This window comes from Equus caballus, chromosome 5 (genome assembly GCF_041296265.1).
Source record: "Equus caballus isolate H_3958 breed thoroughbred chromosome 5, TB-T2T, whole genome shotgun sequence".
NCBI lineage: Eukaryota > Metazoa > Chordata > Mammalia > Perissodactyla > Equidae > Equus > Equus caballus.
The window spans coordinates 2,969,749-2,987,288 of record NC_091688.1 but is presented as its reverse complement, the minus strand read 5'-3'; the positions used below and the strand labels follow the sequence as shown (position 1 = coordinate 2,987,288).

General features: G+C 51.4%; 1 protein-coding gene across 1 annotated transcript; it reads left to right on the top strand.

Annotated features, from left to right (window-relative positions):
• The first annotated feature begins 5,761 nt into the window (after nucleotides 1-5,761).
• LOC102147500 (MAP kinase-activated protein kinase 2) lies at nucleotides 5,762-7,397 on the top strand. Its single transcript, XM_005609610.4, has 4 exons — nucleotides 5,762-5,890; nucleotides 6,290-6,414; nucleotides 6,754-6,840; nucleotides 6,958-7,397. Exons 1-4 carry the CDS (start codon nucleotides 5,880-5,882, stop codon nucleotides 7,230-7,232), a joined length of 498 nt encoding a protein of 165 aa, XP_005609667.2. The 5' UTR covers nucleotides 5,762-5,879; the 3' UTR covers nucleotides 7,233-7,397.
• The last annotated feature ends 10,143 nt before the right edge of the window (nucleotides 7,398-17,540 follow it).

Here is a 17,540-nt window from a genome sequence, read left to right as displayed (position 1 = left end):
ACATGCCTTCAATTGTTTTCCTTACACTTTCTTGGATAAAACAGGATACGTTTATTCCATTTTCACGATAGCCCTTCAAATATTGAAGGCAGCTATTATAGGTGTTCTAAGTTTTAATTTCTTCAAGCTAACTATCTTCAGTTATTTAAATGATTCTGTAAAAGTAATGGTTTCCAGAATCTTTTCCAGTCCCACGGCTTTTCTTGCATGTACTCATTAAAAGAGTCATTCCTCTCTTAACCTTCACTTACTAATTCAACAGATATTGATTGAGCTCTTCCTATGTGCCAGGCGCACAGCAGAGGATTGGACACGGAGCTTACAGTCCAGGAGGAAAGACAATTAAACAGTGATAGTGAGGAACAAAATGTCCCTGGTCACTGCATTGCACAACTTCAGGGGCACTGTTCACACACAGTACCATACAAATTTCACCCCTTGGAGTTGTGCAACGTGGTAGAGCAGTCACTGATGGGAACGAACAAACTGGATCAAGAAAGCCCTCCCGAGAAGAAAGGACATTTGAACTGAGATCGAAAATATGAGTATCAGTTAATTGGGCAAAGAGAGAAAGGAACAACATGCCGGGCTGAGGGAACAGCAAGTGCAACCATGTGGAGGAGAAGGGGGAGGGTGTGAGAGTAAGAGGGAGTAGAGAGAAATGAGGCCTGAGAAATAAGCAGGGGTCAGGACATAGAGTTTCTATTAGGCCATTTAGGGAGGTTGACTCACATCCTAAAGAGGGGGCAGTCCATTGAAGGCATTGAAGCAGGGAAATAACATAATCATATTTGCATTCTGGATGCCGTGTGGAAAGTGGATTAGAGGATAATAAGACCAGAGGTTGTGAGAGCAACTCAAAACTTGTTACAGTAATCCAAGCCAAAAAAAACTGGACAGTGGTCTGAACCAAGATAGCAGCAGTGGAAATAAAAAGGAAATTGGATAGATATATTTGTGCAATAGTTCAGACACAGTGTCAATTAGATTTGATGGCTGCCTGGAGGTGGAGAGTGAAGAAAAGTGAGAAAGCAAGGATGTCTGAGACAAATGGCAAATAGTGGTACCATCGACTGAGACTGGAAACTCTGGAGGAGGCCCAGCATTTAAAAAACGGAGGAAGATGAAGAACCTAATGTCAGATATATTCAGCTGAGATATTTGAAGATATCTAAGTGGAGATGTCTAATTGGAGTTCAGGAGACATCGCCACAAGATTCTGGAGTCATCAGTACATAAATGGTAACTGAAATCGTGGGAGTGGATGTCAACTCACTCAGAAAAAAAACATGTAGAATGAGAAAAGAAGGTTTAAAGCCTGAGGGATACAATCATTTAGCGGGTGTGTTGAGAAAGAGGTATCAGCAATGGAGACCACAGAGAAACAGCCAGAAAGATAACAGGATAAATGGAGTGTGATGCACGGAAGCCAAAGGGAGCGGGAGGAGCCAAGTCCTGCCGAGCGTCCACTAGATGTGCCTGCCCAGGGAGGTTGGAAGTCGCCCCTTTCTCCAGGGTCCTCCATCGTGATGCAGCCCCTGTCATGCAGATCCTTTGGCAGCAGCCACACCACATTGTTGGCCATACTAGGTGTCACGGGTTTCATTGGGTCTCCCCAAAAGACGTGTTCAAGTTCTAACCCCCTAGTACCTGTGAATGTGATCTTATTTGAAAACAGGGTCTTCGTAGACATAATCGAGTTAAGATAAGGTTATACTGGAGCAGGGTGGGCCCTAATCCAATGACTGATGCCCTTATAACAAAAAGGAAATTTGGGTACAGAGACATAGACGCACAGGGAAGACGGCCACGTGAAGACGGCAGCAGAATTGGAGTAATGCTGCCACGAACCAAAGAACTCCAAAGATTGCTGGCAGGCACCGGAAACTCAAAGAGGCAAGGACCCTTCCCTAGAACCCTCAGAAAGAGCGGGGCCCTGTGCCACCTTGAGTTTGAACTTCTGGCCTCCAGGACTTGAGAGAGTACGTTTCTGTTGTTGTAAGCGCCCTAGTTTCTGGTCGTTTTTTACAGTAGCCCTGGAAAATGAGCACCCTAGGATCAGCTAAAATCCCATGTCTTTCTTATTTGAACTATGACAAAGTTATCTCATTCTATTCTGCATTGCACAATGAAGTTTTTTAAATTAAATGTATGACTTCTGCTCATTCATATCTGCTTTACTCTTAGATATTTGGGGCAATCAACACAATTTTTGATAAACTTGGCTTCTATACCTCTGTCCAGGTTAATAGAACATGAAACATGGTAGGCCAAGGCTACAGCACCTCGGTATCGATCAAGGTCCCTCTCCCAGCTGGAAATGGCAGGCAGCTATGTCTTATCCACAAATTGATGCCTTGATGGAATCCAGATACATCGAGTCTACTGGAAGTCCATATCTATCAGACCAGTGACCATATGAAACAAGTAGCTTGTCTAGACCAGAATGACCTTGAATCTGCCTTCTCCACTCAAGGCAGGCACTGGGAAAGAGGATCTGTTCATTTGGTTGAGTGAACCTGAATTTCTCTACCCCTGGCAGTCTGACCCACTGACTATGCTACCGGTTCTGTCTTGCCTTAGCCTTTAGATTTGAGGTACTTTGTCTCCCAGCCGTGACTTGAGGCTCCCCTGAAAACTGACTCTGAACCCACACCTACAGACTCCTCTGTCTCAGCTGTCCCCCTAAGCACAATTCTGACAAAGGGCTTTTGCAGCCTTAAAGGCGGGACCTAAACAGTGAACCTTTACTAGATCCTGGTGACTGTTGCCCTCTCTTCTACCTGCTTGGCCACCACTGGTTTAACAATCTGTCACTCCCCTCCACTCCTAAGGTCAGCAGTGGGGAGCCTTTGACGCAGACACTGGCAGTGGGTGGGAGACTGAGAAAGGAAAGAGGCACACATGTCAGGAACAGCATATGTCACAGGAGCTGAAGCTGGTTAAGAAGGAGACGGGACAAGTGAAACTCCACGTTTATTGCCAGAAACCCAAGCTTTGTGTGAAATCTTGAATTCATAGAGAAGAGGAAGGCGGGACAGGGAAGTTCCTGACCGACATCTCCCTTGGGCCACGGCGGCCCCATGACTGGGGTATGTTTATCTGATGGTTGATTTTGCTGCACTGAGTTCTCCCTCTGCCTCCCTTCTCTTATTATTTCATAACACATGTAACCCTCTTCTCTCTCCCCTCCTTTTCCCATGGGAAAATACTAAGAATGAATAAAGTCATATTAATACTGTGAAACAAATAAATAATCCATCACTCCAGAATCACAGCATCTTTATTCCTGTATCCTGAATCAAATGGCTTTGCTGTCCACAATCTCTTTGCTAGATAAAGAGTCAGCACCTTCTCTCAAGCCAGAAAGGAAAATGCTGAATGATTTTTTTTTTTCAGATTTCCCAAAAGTTACTTAGGACATTGGGGTGAGTTAGACAGAAATGATTAGAACTAGAGAGTCAGCTTTATCCTGGCGCATGTTAGCTGAGGGGACACTAGCTGCTGTAACAGATACACCCCAAAACCTCAGCGACTTCACACAGCAGAAGTTTGTTTCTCACTCATGGAAAGAAGGCGCATGGAGGGGCTGCGGTGAGATGCAGGCGAGAACTCTGCTCTGCACAGTCACTCCTGCTGACCAAAGCTCTGAGCTGCAGTCACGCCTCAGGGCCAGGACGGACCCCCACACCCAAAATGCAGTTTAGATGGCTAGAATGATGATGCCCCACACGCACACCAGGCGGGCAGGGAAAGGTTTAACTCAGATAATGAGGCTTTCTGGGGGTAGCAGGGCAGGTTTCTAAGCAGCTCTAAAACTGGCTTGAGAGAGGGCTGGCCCCGTGGCTGAGTGGTTAAGTTCGCGCGCTCCGCTGCAGGCGGCCCAGTGTTTCGTCGGTTTGAATCCCGGGCGTGGACATGGCACTGCTCGTCAGACCACGCTGAGGCAGCGTCCCACATGCCACAACTAGAGCAACCTACAACGAAGAATACACAACTATGTACCGGGGGGCTTTGGGGAGAAAAAGGAAAAAATAAAATCTTTAAAAAAAAAAAACTGGCTTGAGAGAGAGAGCAAGAAGGGGTGACTGGCTTGGAGTCTTATGATAGTTAGGTGCTGGGGCTTGGGAAAGGATTCCCAGGCACAGGCTGAGACTGCCTGATTTGAACTTCTTGCCAATGCCCAAGGAGGGCACACTCAAGCTTTCTTGTCAGTTTTGTGGGGCAGAAGAGGAAAGGGGAATACTGGGCTTGAAGGCTGTCAGCAGCCAAACATCAAAAACGGAGCCAAACGTGAAGGACATACATTAACGTACAACTGAAATGTCACGAGATTGTAACCTATCATTAACTCAATTAAAAATAAACGGAGCCAAACTCCTAATTACACTTTGCTGTCAGCAACTCATGGCTTCCATAGTTGTCCACACGTAGTCGTCCTGCATATCAACATGCAGACAGAAGACAAGGAAAATGGAGGCTTGTATGGGAGGTTTGAATAGGTCAGGCCTGGGAACAGTGGGTTTACGCCTTCGGCCCACATTCCATTGGTTAGAACCAAGTCACGGAGGGGCTGGAAAAGGTAGTCCCTGGCTGGGTAGCCACTTCCCAGAAAAACTATGGAAGGGGGCAGGAATCTTTAGCTTATAGCTAGCCTTGTCTGCCACCGTGGAATGCAAGCAGCAATGGATCTAGGTTTTGTGGGGCCCAAAGCTTGAATAGTTTGGAGGCTGTCTTTAAGAAAAAATAAATTAAAAAATTACAGATACCAAATTGGAAAAGGGTCCGTGCAAGTCAGGGCTCTATGCTGAAGCTTCCTGAGCTTCACAGTAAAAGTCCCAGGATGGCCCAGGGCCACCATGAACAAACAGAGACGACAGGTACGTGGCTTCTGACACGGCTACAGAACCTCTTCCTGAGAGGGAGTAAACTCTGGGATTGGTGACTTAAGCTACAGAGGTCACAGAACTCTAGTCTAGAACCCAGGAAAACAACAGCAAACGTGCTATGAGAAATGGGAAAAATAATATTATGTATTTTCTGTTCGTGAAAACAGATAAAATCCTACCTCTTTGCAACCACAATACACAAAGAAATTACATCCTGTTGGTTTTTGCTCTATATGTCGCTATTCAGGGGTTTGGGGCAGTGGTAGTTTTTAAGTAAAAGGTTCGTAGGCCTGAAGCATGAAAAATATTATTTGGTGCTCTCTGATTTCAGAAAGTTTGAGAAGCACCAGCATCCCTTCGTAGGCCTCCAGCCCCTGAGACTGTGTGAGTCAGGGATGCCCCTAGAATGCCCATCGCTCAACCTGCTCTCTGATGTGCCTGGGTTGGGGGGCATGTGAAACAAACCAGAGGAGCTAGGACCCCATAAGAATTGTGACACCTCACTTTCCCTGCAGGCCACGGTTGACTGTGGCCCAGCATTGCCCTTAGGACGGCTCATTTGAGGAGCAGTCAGACGAGACCCTGGACGACAGGCGGGCTTCCGTGTCTGGGCTTCAGCTCCTGGGCAAGAGCTTTTGGGCACACACTTCTCTCCTTTCCTTCCCATTTTTATTTTCGTTTTTCCTTGATTTTCTTATTTATTTTTATTCAGCTATGTTGTACCACATTGAATACACTTTTGGAAGCTCATATTTGGGGAAAAGTGGCATAAAAATAAAATACTAAACACAAATAGGAAATAAAGTAAAATAACAACAGAAAATTTTTTTACATGATGTCACCACTGAGTCTAGACAGACGCTAGGTCATTAAAAGGACTTCTCAGGGCATCTTTTAATCCTCAGCTTCATCCATCCACTATTTGATATTTACTGAGAGTCCCCTATGCATTGGCTTTCCCACAGGTGACATGTGGTCCTTGGTGTCATCATGTACATCCTGTGAGTATGCTGGGGAGCCACCCGGGAGGGGCCAGGGCTGGACTGGGCTTGGCTGGGTGGAGGCCTGTACTTCTCCAGGAGGAGAGGAAGAGGCAGAGGTTAGCATTCTCCTCTGGGTGGGGGAGTCCCTGGGAATCCCCTGCTAACACGGCTTAGCAGATTCTGATAGCTAAGTGATGGGTACAGACTAGCTAACGGGCAGGAAAATGTGCCATGTAGATACTCGGTATGCTGGATTCCCGGGCCCTGCCCTCGACTTACTATATTGTGCCTGAGTCAACGAGTCCCGATTTCTCTGTGACCTTTACAAGAAGAAGCCTGTTTCTCACTCTGTTCCTGGTGCAGGGCCCCAAAATAACACCAGCTCTGTCCCTCTCTTCCTGCTTCCTCTCGGCTCAGGCTGTGTGGGTATCCCCCCTTCTATTCCAACCACGGCCTTGCCATCTCTCCGGGCATGAAGAGTCGCATCCGAATGGGCCAGTATGAATTTCCCAACCCTGAATGGTCAGAAGTATCAGAGGAAGGTAAGGAGCCCAGTGAGCATGCCTGTGTGTGCGTGTGCGCGCTCCCTCGTGTCCCTGTGGGCATCCGTCTCACGTGGGAGGTGTAGTTATGGGTTTGCTCCTGTGCCCACACCTTCTGGTATGCCCTGCCTGTGTGAAGGGCCTGGTGTGGGCCAGGCGCACGGGCTGTGTAGGCCCTGCCAGGCGGTGTAGCCATGATGGGCCTCAGGGCCATCTCCTTAGGCGGTCTGCCTCCACGCGACCCCCCTTGAAACCTGGTTTCTCCCCGAAAACTGTGGGAAGAAACAGGGGAGGAGAGTGGCTCCTGAGCTGGCTCTGTCTCCTGCCCCACCCCCACAGTGAAGATGCTCATCCGGAACCTGCTGAAAACAGAGCCCACTCAGAGGATGACCATCACGGAGTTCATGAACCCACCCCTGGATCATGGTGAGCCTGGCAGGCTGGAGAGACCTGGCTGCCTGGGACTGTCCCTTGGGACGGGGGCTTCGCCAGGACTCTGCCCTGCCCCAGGCTTTCACCTGGGCCCCTTTTCTCTCCCCTCAGCAATCAACGAAGGTCCCTCAAACCCCACTGCACACCAGCCGCGTCCTGAAGGAGGACAAGGAGCGGTGGGAGGATGTCAAGGTGAGGGGAACCGCTGCCCGGAGGGGCTGGGGAGGCGGCTCGTGGGGGCGCCCAGGTGTGAGCAGGGGTGCTGGCCGGGGAGGGTTTGGTTCTGCATCCTCTCATGCCAGGAGATGGCCGTCACAACAGCAACAGTGACTCTGAGCCACTTCCCTGGCCAGGTTGTGGGCAGAGGATTCTGTGTTCCCGTCTAAACTGGGCCGTGGCTGTTTCCTCCCAGCCCTCTACTTCCTGGGTCTCTAAAGGGACCTGAGAGGCCATCTGGTCCCATCTCATTTTGCAGATGAGGAAACTGAGGCTCAGAGAGGGGGAGTGACCTGTTCACGGTCACACAGCTAGTGACTGGCTGAGGCCGCCAGAGCCCAGGTCTCCTGACTCCTGGTCCGGGGCTTGCATGAGTTCACCCTGCTCCAAGGGCAGTGTTTCAGCCTGCCCCTCAGGGCTGCACAGTCCGTAAGAGATGTGTCTGCCACAGCCCCTGCCCAGCCTGCTGCGACGTCAGGTTGAGGACTGAGATGGGTTGGAATGTTTAGTGCGGTTACTGCCACAGGACCCATCAGGGCAGGACAAGAGGAAATGGAACAGCAGCAGGAGGGACTGGGGTTGGACGGGGGAAGCCTTCCCCTCTGTCAGGGAAGGAGGAGTTCTCTCAAGTGACAGGAGAGCTCAGAGGATCAGGGTGCCAGCTAACCTCCTCCAGGAGGCCTTCCTGCGTCTCGTCAATCTCTGGCACTGCTCCTGGCCTGAGCACGTGCTGCGGCCTCTACTGTACCCTTTGGCACTCTCCCTAAGGCGCCTCGCAGTGCTCTCCACGGAACTGCCCAGTCAGGGAGGCACGGGCACTGCCTTGTGCATCTTCAGTCTCTGCAGTGAGTGCTGGATGCTACTAGGTTCCCGCCAACATCAACAAATATTGGAGGGCCTACTGTGCGCCAGGTGCTGGGGATGTATCAGTGAAGAAAGCAGACACGAATTCCTGCCCTTGTGCAGCTTACACCCCAGTCATAGACAAGTTACACAGACTGTTAGAAGTTGATCAGATCTACGGGGAAAAAAATAAGTCGGGTAGCTTTGTGTAGGTACATTATACTTCAGTAAGAACGGTTTCTAAAAATAAAGCCATGAAGGGGAATAGAGAGTGCCCAGAGAGAGGACTCGGAGGTGGGAGGAAGATGGCAGTTTGAAATAGAGCAATAACAGTAGGCGTCATTGAAAAAGTGACACATGAACAAAACTGAAAGGAAATGAGTAGTGCAGGCATCTGAAGGAGGAGCGTCCCATCCTGGGGGCCTGGGGAGGGGTCCACAATGCCCCACGCTCCAGCCTCTAGCCCTTCAGGTCCACGAATGCTGTAGGCCCTACGCTGCGGCTCAGCTACTGACGAGGGGTCTTGGCCCCTTCCACAGCCTTCTTCTTGCCTTTGGGAGGTGCTCTAAGTCGGCTGTAAACTTCTGCGGAATATCAGGGCCCTCCACTGCACAGGACTGTTTGCTAGGTACTCATAAATCTGCAAAGTGGGGAGAATAATACCACTCCCTCATAGGGTTGTTGAAGGTCAAAAGTCCAAAAGGGAAGAGAAATTCACAAAGGAGAAAAGGGGTCTCTGAACCGAGCCAGGAGCTTCCCTCACTGGGCTTTCATTCTCCGTGTGCCGGGAACCCGGCTAACGGTTTGCAATGATTAGCTATTTAACAGTTACAAAACACTATGATGAAGATGCTTTTCTACTAACGGAAAGCTGAGGCTTACAGAAGTTGAGGGGCTTGAGCTGGCAGGTGGAAGAGCCAGAATGTGACCTGGATCCGTCGGAGTCCAGGGTTCCGCCTGCACCGCCCCACACAGCCTCTCCTGCGTGACTCAAGCCGCGTTTTCTTTGCTGGTGTGAGCAGGAAGAACCAGAGTCTAAAACTCAGACTAGACACGGTGGCTCTCACGTTTCCTCCCAGCTAAGCTCGGCAGCCTCCTTCGCTGGGATACAACCCAGTGGTTTTCTTTGCCGAATTCTTACATGAGAAGAGAACAATACCCCAGAGTCAGGGGCCTGATTAATTCTGGCAACTGTGGGAGGCGAGGGACGGGGAGACATTCTTAGAACTGGGCCAAGCTGGGGCTGGCGGGCTCCACTTTCAGCTCATTCTAGAGATAATGGGCACAGGAGTTTTGAGAGAAACCTTGTGACTCACCCTCACTTCTCATGGCCCCTGTTTCACTAGAAGGCGCACTGTCTTCCCATCATCCTCCCTTGGCCCCCAACTCTGCCCGGCTGCCAACACCCCCCAGTGACCCACCCAGCAAGTGCCTGTCCCTGCACCAGTGGGGTCCTCTCCACCAGGGTGAGGACCCACAGACCCAGCGGCCTGGGCATCGCTGGAGCAGCCCCCACAGCCACCTCCTTTCCCAGCCAGAGCCTCACAACGTAGGCAGCCTTACCCAGGCAGAGGGACCCAGCCAGCCTCGGACCCCACAGGACAACCACCACTGTCGTACAAGGGCACGTGGGTGGAGCGGGGCCACGGGGGACAGAAAACTCGGGAGAAAAACGGAGCAGGGAAGGGGCGGGAAGACACAAGATTCCCAAACCCAAACTCTCCTTTCTAGTTATTCAACCTGTTCACACCGGCACAATAAGACCACCTACTATGATAAATGATAACAGTGAGTGCTGACTATGGGCCAGGCATTACACTCAAGCCTTTACAGGATTTCTCACCTGTTCCTTGCAACAGTCCTATGAGGTGGGTGATATTATTGTGTTAGTCTGGGTCCTCTGAGAAGAAGATGCCAGAAGGGGATTGAACATGCAAGGGTTTTATTAGGGGAAATGTCTTTAGGAGAGAAAACGGTGGGGGGGTGGGGGGGAGCCAAGGCAGGCTGGGAGAGCCATCAGACCTTGTCTGACCCCATTGAGGGGGAACCAAGACAAGGTTGGGTGCAGGCGTCCTAGACTCCTGTGTAGCCTCAGGAAGGTCAGGCGGTCACCCAGGAATCCTTGGGCCAAACTGGACAGTCACTGGATTCCTGCTCCCCCAGGAACCGTGTGCCTTAGCATCGCTGCTGTGTCCAGGCCCTGGCAGGGGCAGGCGGAGGGAAGCATGGCCTCAGTCCAGGTGCTGAGCACAGCAGCTGGGGCCTTTGGACAATTACGCTGTAATTGGAGGTCTATGAGGCACATTCTCATAGTTAATAAGTAATTATTACTATAAATATTATTAATAATTATTGTGGTGTGCCACAATTATTACCCCATTGTACTGGTTGATAAACTGAGGCTCAGTGAGGTCAAATCACCTGCTCATGGTTTGAACCCAGTTTACTATAACTCCAAAGCTTTCTCCTGTGCAGCGTGCGTCTGAGCTCTTGACCACCACATCACAAGCCTGATTCCTCAGACTCCATAATCAGCAGAGGGCTGGCACTCCATCAGTTTCCCACAAAGGGTTTCTTGGGGTAATGTGGTTCAGTGCCTGTAAATAAGGAAAAGTACTTACAAGTCTCCTGTACCCCCATACCACCTAGGACCCTGAGCCAATGCCACTTCCCCCACCATGTGCCTTTCTTTCCCCCAGGGAGATCCCTCTGGTAACCTCTGGGAGGGCCTCATGTCACAGTCACTTGCACACCGCTGTCTCCTGGGCGTTCCCCCCAGGCACACTTGTTTCGCAGTCTGAGAGGCATCAGGTAACCTGCTCAAGGCCAAACACCAGTAGGAGGCTGAACGCGGGGGAACTTCAGCTGAGCCATTCTGCCTACACACCCAAAACGTATGCAAATAACCATAATCGAGTGAGCACAGCCGCTCATCTGGGAGAAGCTGAAGGAATCCCCTTGCTCCCTCCAGATCAGATTTTTCCAGTCGCCCACGATGTGACCAAGGGTATCCATCCATCAGTTTTGAGAAGTGCTTCGAACCTCCTCTTACTCTCAGCTGACTTATCCTGTCCTCAGATTGCCCACTGCTGACAGCAAATCCTTTCACGGACCTCTCATTCAGAAAGCAGTATGCAAAGTGCATTCATTCATAAGTTGACACTACCAAAACCTACAGTATATATCCCCTTTGATCTAGCTATTTCACGTCTAGGAATCTGTCCTACAGGAATCCCTACACATGCGCACAAAGATATTGTACAAGATGTTCGCAGCATTTATAGTAAAAAAAAAAAGAAAAAAAAACTGGAAACAAACAAAATGCCCATCAGCAGCAGATAAATTATGGCACATCTATACTATGGAATACTCTGCAGCTGTGAAAAAGTGTGCCGGTTCTACGAGTTCAGCCATGGACCCTCCCTGTGCGATATGAAGTTGCAGGTTGATTAACGGGTAGGAAAAAGTTCTGGAGATTGGTTGCACAACAATGTGAATATACTTAACACTAATGAACTCTATACTTAAAAATGGTTAAGATGGTAAATTTTGTTATGTGTGCTTCACCACAATGTTTTTAAAAAGCACGTTGCAGAATAGGGGCCGGCCCCACGGCCCAGTGGTTAAGTTCGAGAGCTCCGCTTCGGCGGCCCAGGGTTTCACCGGTTCGAATCCTGGGCGCGGACAGGGCACCGTTCATCAGGCCACGCTGAGGTGGCATCCCACGTGCCACAACTAGAAGGACTCACAACTAAAAATACACAACTATGTACCGGGGGGCTCTGGGGAGAAAAAGGAAAAATAAAGTCTTAAAAACAAAAGCGTGTTGCAGAATAGTATGTCTAATGAATCCATTTATATTTATAACCTCCAAAGACATTCCTCACCTGTGTTTATAAGCATATATGTATGTGGATAAATTAACAGCAATTTTTTGTAAGGCTGGATAAAATCTAAATAAAATCACACTGTTAAAAGAAGTTCTTTCTGGAGGGGCAGCTGGCATAGCTGGACGAGGAGAGGTTATGAAGAGGAATGTTGGCATTTCACTCTGTACGTATACGTGATTGTATGTGTACATAAGTTCTTTGATCTTTCAGTTACTGAAATCACATGTTAACTGTTCTTTAGATGCACCCATCCATCCACCAGACACCGAGCACCCACAGTGAGCCCACCGCAGTTTTCAGAAGCTGGAATAAGCAGATCGGACTGGGTTTCTCGTCCACCCTTTGCCTCTTCCTTGCCGGCCGGCTCAGAGAATGGCCTGCCCTGTCTGTCCCCTTCCCCTCCTGCCCTCGTCCCCGCTGTGCGTGGGCTGAGAGGTAGGGTTAGAGTCTGACTATGAGGACCGCTTCCTCAGCACAGCTTTCTGAGCAGAAGAGGAGACCGACGAGCACCAGAACACGCCAGGCCCTCGAGGTCTTCCTACGAACACCAGATCTCTGGCCCGCAGGCTCCACACACAGCTGGCCAAGGGCTTGGTCTCAGACTCAAATGAGATCACGGGTTCTTTGAAAAGTAAACCTCTGACTGGTGAATTCAGAACCACAGGTCTCCAAATCAGAGGGTGAGGGCAAGGAGTACTCAGCTGGTGCTGAAACTTGAGGCCTTATAGCCTGGGAGGCTCTAGCTGTTTGAGGAACAAGACACCCGCAGCTGCCCGGCCTGAGGAAGGACCACGATCACGTTTCACATGGCTTCAAACAGCAGCGCCTGAGCCCAAGACTGGCCTGGGCTTGGGCCAGAGATGCCCCAACCGGGGCTTATTTGCATAACCTTTGCAGACAGCTTTGCATCTCAGTGTCCCAGGAACACTGCTCCACCCGGGATCAGAGAGGTTAAGACCAGTATTTGGTCACACAGGGCCTGACTGGCCAGAAACAAAACCCTTGGGGAGGAGACAACTCGTGAAGGGAGGGGGGATGGCAAAGGGGGAAAGCCAGTCCAATATTTCACTTGCAAATCCTGGTATGGGTGTCGCATGGGATAGGAAACTTTACTGTCCCTTAGAGCAAGAAAGTTATGCAAATGAGTGCATTTGCATGGCAGCCCTGGCCCCTAAAAATGACTTACCACACACAGGTCCCCTGCCCCTCAGCAGCAGCCCCACCTGAAGTCCTGCAGGCTTGACAGAAAGACCGCCTGGCCAGAGGCCCTGGGCAGTCCCTGCCCTTTAGAGCAGCAATTCTTCCCTCCAGAGGGGGATGTGCATTCCAAGGCAACGCCAGGATGAGATGTTGGTGCGTGAAAAATACAAAGCGTGGAAGCTTAAATACATTGAGTTTGTATTGTAACGGGGAAGCTGCCAAGGGCTTCACGGTTAACACACTCAGAGTGGTGCGAGGCCTGCGATGAGCAGGGTGAGAAATGCCAGCAAAGAGCCACAGCTTTTTCGGCTACACTCGGGAGGAGAGGAGCAAGCAAGCCCTTGACCACCACTCACCCAACTTTCCAGGAGGACCTCCCTCAATTTCACGCAATGTGAGCCTTTCCTAAAATGATTTCCAAAATGTGTAACTAAAACTGATCTAAGTGTAAGGTACAGCTTTGCAAGGCTTCTTTAAAATGAATGAACTGAAAAAGAGGTGGGGAAACCCCTCAGACCACGTTCCCAAATTTTGATTGTGGGGAAGCAGACACGGTGAAGGAGGGGTATCCAGGTTGGAGGCACTGACGAGACAACGGACAGAAAACACTGAGAACGCCCCACTGAGGGGGTCAATCAGGGTTCCCATGGACAGAACCGAGGGGGTTGAAGCTCAGGCTGAAGCGATGAGCAGACAGCAGTGCAGACCAGAAGACGGAGGGTGAACCTTGACTCAAAGAAGAAAGGATCTGGCTCTTGCAGAAATCACGCAGAACTCTGACGGGAAAATTTCCACTGTGCTGTTCCCTCACTTTCTCCCATCAAGACTGTTCTTGAGCACCAGCTCCCAGGATCTTCAGGAGGCACTCCTGGTCTCTCTCAGACAGCCCCACCTCCCACACCTGCTCCATCCCGCTTTATGAAAGCACTGGTCCTCCAGGCTTTCTGTCCCGTTAATGGCTGGCTACTCTTCCAGACTGAGCCCCAGGAGGGCTACAGCCCCTTTTAGTCCTCTTTGTCTTCCCAGAGTACTGAGCACTGGGCACTGCATAGGGTAGACAGTCAAGAGGAGTTGAATCAAAACGTGGTACTTTCATTCTGGGGGAGGGGCTGAGTCTTAAAGAGCAGCACGGGTGGAGCAGGCCAAAGCGCCACCGGAGGCGCCCTATCCTTGCACACCCACGCCAGTGCCTCCCATCTTTTACCGTCTCGGCACAGCGGCCTCGGCTCCTCACAGGCCTGCATGGGGGAGGATCGATGGTATCCCCAGCAAGGATGGATGCCAGGTTTCGTCCAACGAGGATCCGGGGTCCAGGATCTTCTGACCTCACTTATCCATCCAGTCTCAAAACCACTAGGGGCCTAAGCAGCTGACCTGGGCCACCTGGGCTTGCATGACACCACCCTCACAGTCTGGAGCAGTTTCCAATGGGTCAATTCAGACCACAAAGGACGTGTGCAGACCCGTGGATGCAGAGAAAGGAAAGACAAGACCTCTCACGGTTGCCACATACTTTGTATCTCACTGACTAGGCACCGAGACTTACCCTTGTTTTTTCCCAAAGCACAGTGCATACTGTAAGGGCCTGGGTATTCAGTGAGTTAGCATGTCGGGTGCCCTCTCCACACTGGTCTCCCTGAGTGCAGGGAGAGGAGAGGTAGGTGAATCCACCAAAAGGCCCCCCAGCGCTGGGGCCGGCTGGACGGCTCCTTCGAAAGCGCGGCTCCGGGCCCTAACCGCCGGGCTTCAAGAGACAGAGCCGGGAAGGGGCTGCGTTCCAGGGCTGAAGGTGCAGAGGCTGCCCCCCAAAGTGGCCTCCACCCTGACTCTGGCCACCTGGGGTTTGTTTACATTCGCGCAGCAGGTTTGTTTACATTCCCCTGAGGTGGGACTGTGACTTTCCCCAGCCTCACCAACCCCACCCTCCTGCCTTGAATAACTGAATTTCCTTCACACCTTGAGCAGGCCCGACCTACCCACTACCCACTCGACCTACCCACTACCCACTTGTCATTCACAGCCCTCCGCATTTCCTGTCTCCAACCCAGCCAAAGGAAAACCCCAAATTTACTGCTGTTGTTCACCAACTCAACTGCCTCCTCACCCTAAGGCACAGAGACACACCTTCCAGCTGAGGGCGGGAGCCTGCACCCAGCCTAGACCACTCACCCCTCTCCAAACCCGGGAGAGCAGCCCACCAGGGGATGGGACTCCAATATTGATAAAGGCCACCTGGCACCTGGCATCTTACAAAGCATTTAAATGTATGATCTTGTGGAATTCCTGACGATAGCCACAGGGCACAGAATGTCATCCCCATTTCATAGAAAGGGAAACTGGCGCTGCTCAGTGAACGGGCATCCAGCTGGTTGCTCTCTTGGCTTTCCCTCCCCTCGTCCTTAGCATGACGACTTCAGTGGTTTTTTTAAGCTCTAAACTTGGAAGCCGGAGAGCAGGTCAGATTCGCATCTGCTTAGTTGTGAGGCCTTGGGAGAGTCACTTTACTTCTCTGAGGCCAAGTTTCCTCCTAGGAAGCAGATGGAGACTAGAATGACTACCCAGAGGGCTTTTATGACGGTGAAGAGATCAAGGGGATAACCCAGCACAGTATCGGTACTCACTAGGGGCCTACGAGTGCTCGTAAGCCCTCTTTACATCTCACACCACTTACACTCATGGGCGGGTGTTCAACAATCACATCCTGTCGCCTCCTGCACCCATGCAAGCCAGCATCTGCCTTTAGGTGGAAAAGTTCCATCGCCAGCCTATCTGGGAGTGTAGCGGGAGGTTAAGTTCTCCCTCAAGACAAGGGATTGCAGGGTCATGCCAGCATGGAAGGTCAGGGGCACAGGAAAGACTGGAAAGGCCCGGCAAGAAGCACTCACCAAGCTGGGCCCTCCCGGCCCTTTACTCCAGCCATCTTCCCCAGAAGCCAACTCCAGGCTGGACCCTCACTGGTCACAAAGGTGCCTGAGCTGGGCTGACCCAGACAGGGGATGAAGCCAAACACCAGTGTCACCGTGTGGGGCAAGAGGATGAGAAGGCTGAAGGACAGGCCTCAGTGGCAGAGCAGTGGCTCACAGAGGCCCACATCCCAATCCCTGGACCTGTGAACATGTTACCTTATATGGCAAAAGGGAATCTGCAGATAGGAGTAAGGTTAAGGACATCCTGGATCATCTGGGTAGGACCAATCTAATGACACGGGCCCTTAACGGTGGAGACTCCTTCCTGGCTAGGTCAGAGCTGTGACCACAGAGGAAGGGTCAGAGACATGCGGTGTTGCTGGAAAAGGCGAGGCAGCAGAATCTCCTAGAACCTCCAGAAAGGAACGTGGCTCTGCTGAGACCTTAGTTTCAGACCAGGGAGGCCCCATCGGACTGTGACCTCCAGGACCATAAGACGTTAAATTGGGGCTGTTTTAAGCCACAAAATGTATTATGGCAGCAACAGAAACTAACACAGCCTCCAAAGACAGCGGAACGCTGACAGCCCCCCTGTCCCCTTTGCCCCCACCCCTCTTCCCCAGGTTCTTGTCACTGCTGACACCTCTGTAAGGGCAGACAACCTAACTGGATTTCCCTGAAAGCAAAACGTCAAGCTGCTTCATTTCAGCAGTGGTTTCCAGCAGTCCACTCAGGAGGTACGAGGGAGGCCAGGGGCGACAGGGGCCGCCCTGCCTGTGCCCCGGAGCCCGGGCGGGGAGCCAGGATCCGCCTGACAACTGTGGGGACAGCAGGAGTCTCCCCAGACAGGAGGCCGCATCTGAGGACAGGGAACACCCCAGGCCTTGGGATCCCGAGTTCTCGTCCACACCAATTAGCTGTGTGACTTCCAGCACATTCCTTCATCCTCTCCGTCGGTTTCCTCACTCATAAACCAAGGATAGCCATCCTGCCTTGCCTCTTCCGCGTCAGCTCTGAGGATCAGGTGAGAAATTGTCTACAGCGCACTATTTTCCCATCTGACTGGGAGGGAGGACAGAGGGGTCAGGAGACCAATTTCTACCTTAGGCCACACCGAAAACCAGTTCATTGTGTGTGATCTCAAACATCCCACCTCTGGGCCTCAGGCTTCCCATCTGTGCATGGAAGGGACCAGGTCACGTGAACGGAGGCCTCTTCCCCGTCTGAGGCAGAGGATTTTGGTTTCTGCCACTCTCCCATCGCCCCCTCCTGGAACTTTCAGGAACTACACCAGCCTGCTCCCCTTGTCTCTTTCCCAGGATTTGAACCAATCACCAACGCCCCCCTTCTCCCCAGACCCGGACACCAGCCGGATCCCCCAGCCCAAGGATGCCACAGCCCACTGTGGCTAAACAGGCCAAAGAACCCTGTGCCGAGAAGCAGCTCGGCCGAGTGAGTCCCGGGCAGGAGCACGAGCCTCGCCTGCAGCGCAGAGGGAGAGCGGCATTCCCGCCCCTACCAGACCCTCACCAGGGCAGGCGCTGCCTCTGCCCTCCCCACACACCACTCCACTCTGTGTGCGGGAAGAGGAGAGGTGGGAGTGGAGGGGCTGAGCCCATGAAGGAAGAGAAGGAAAACC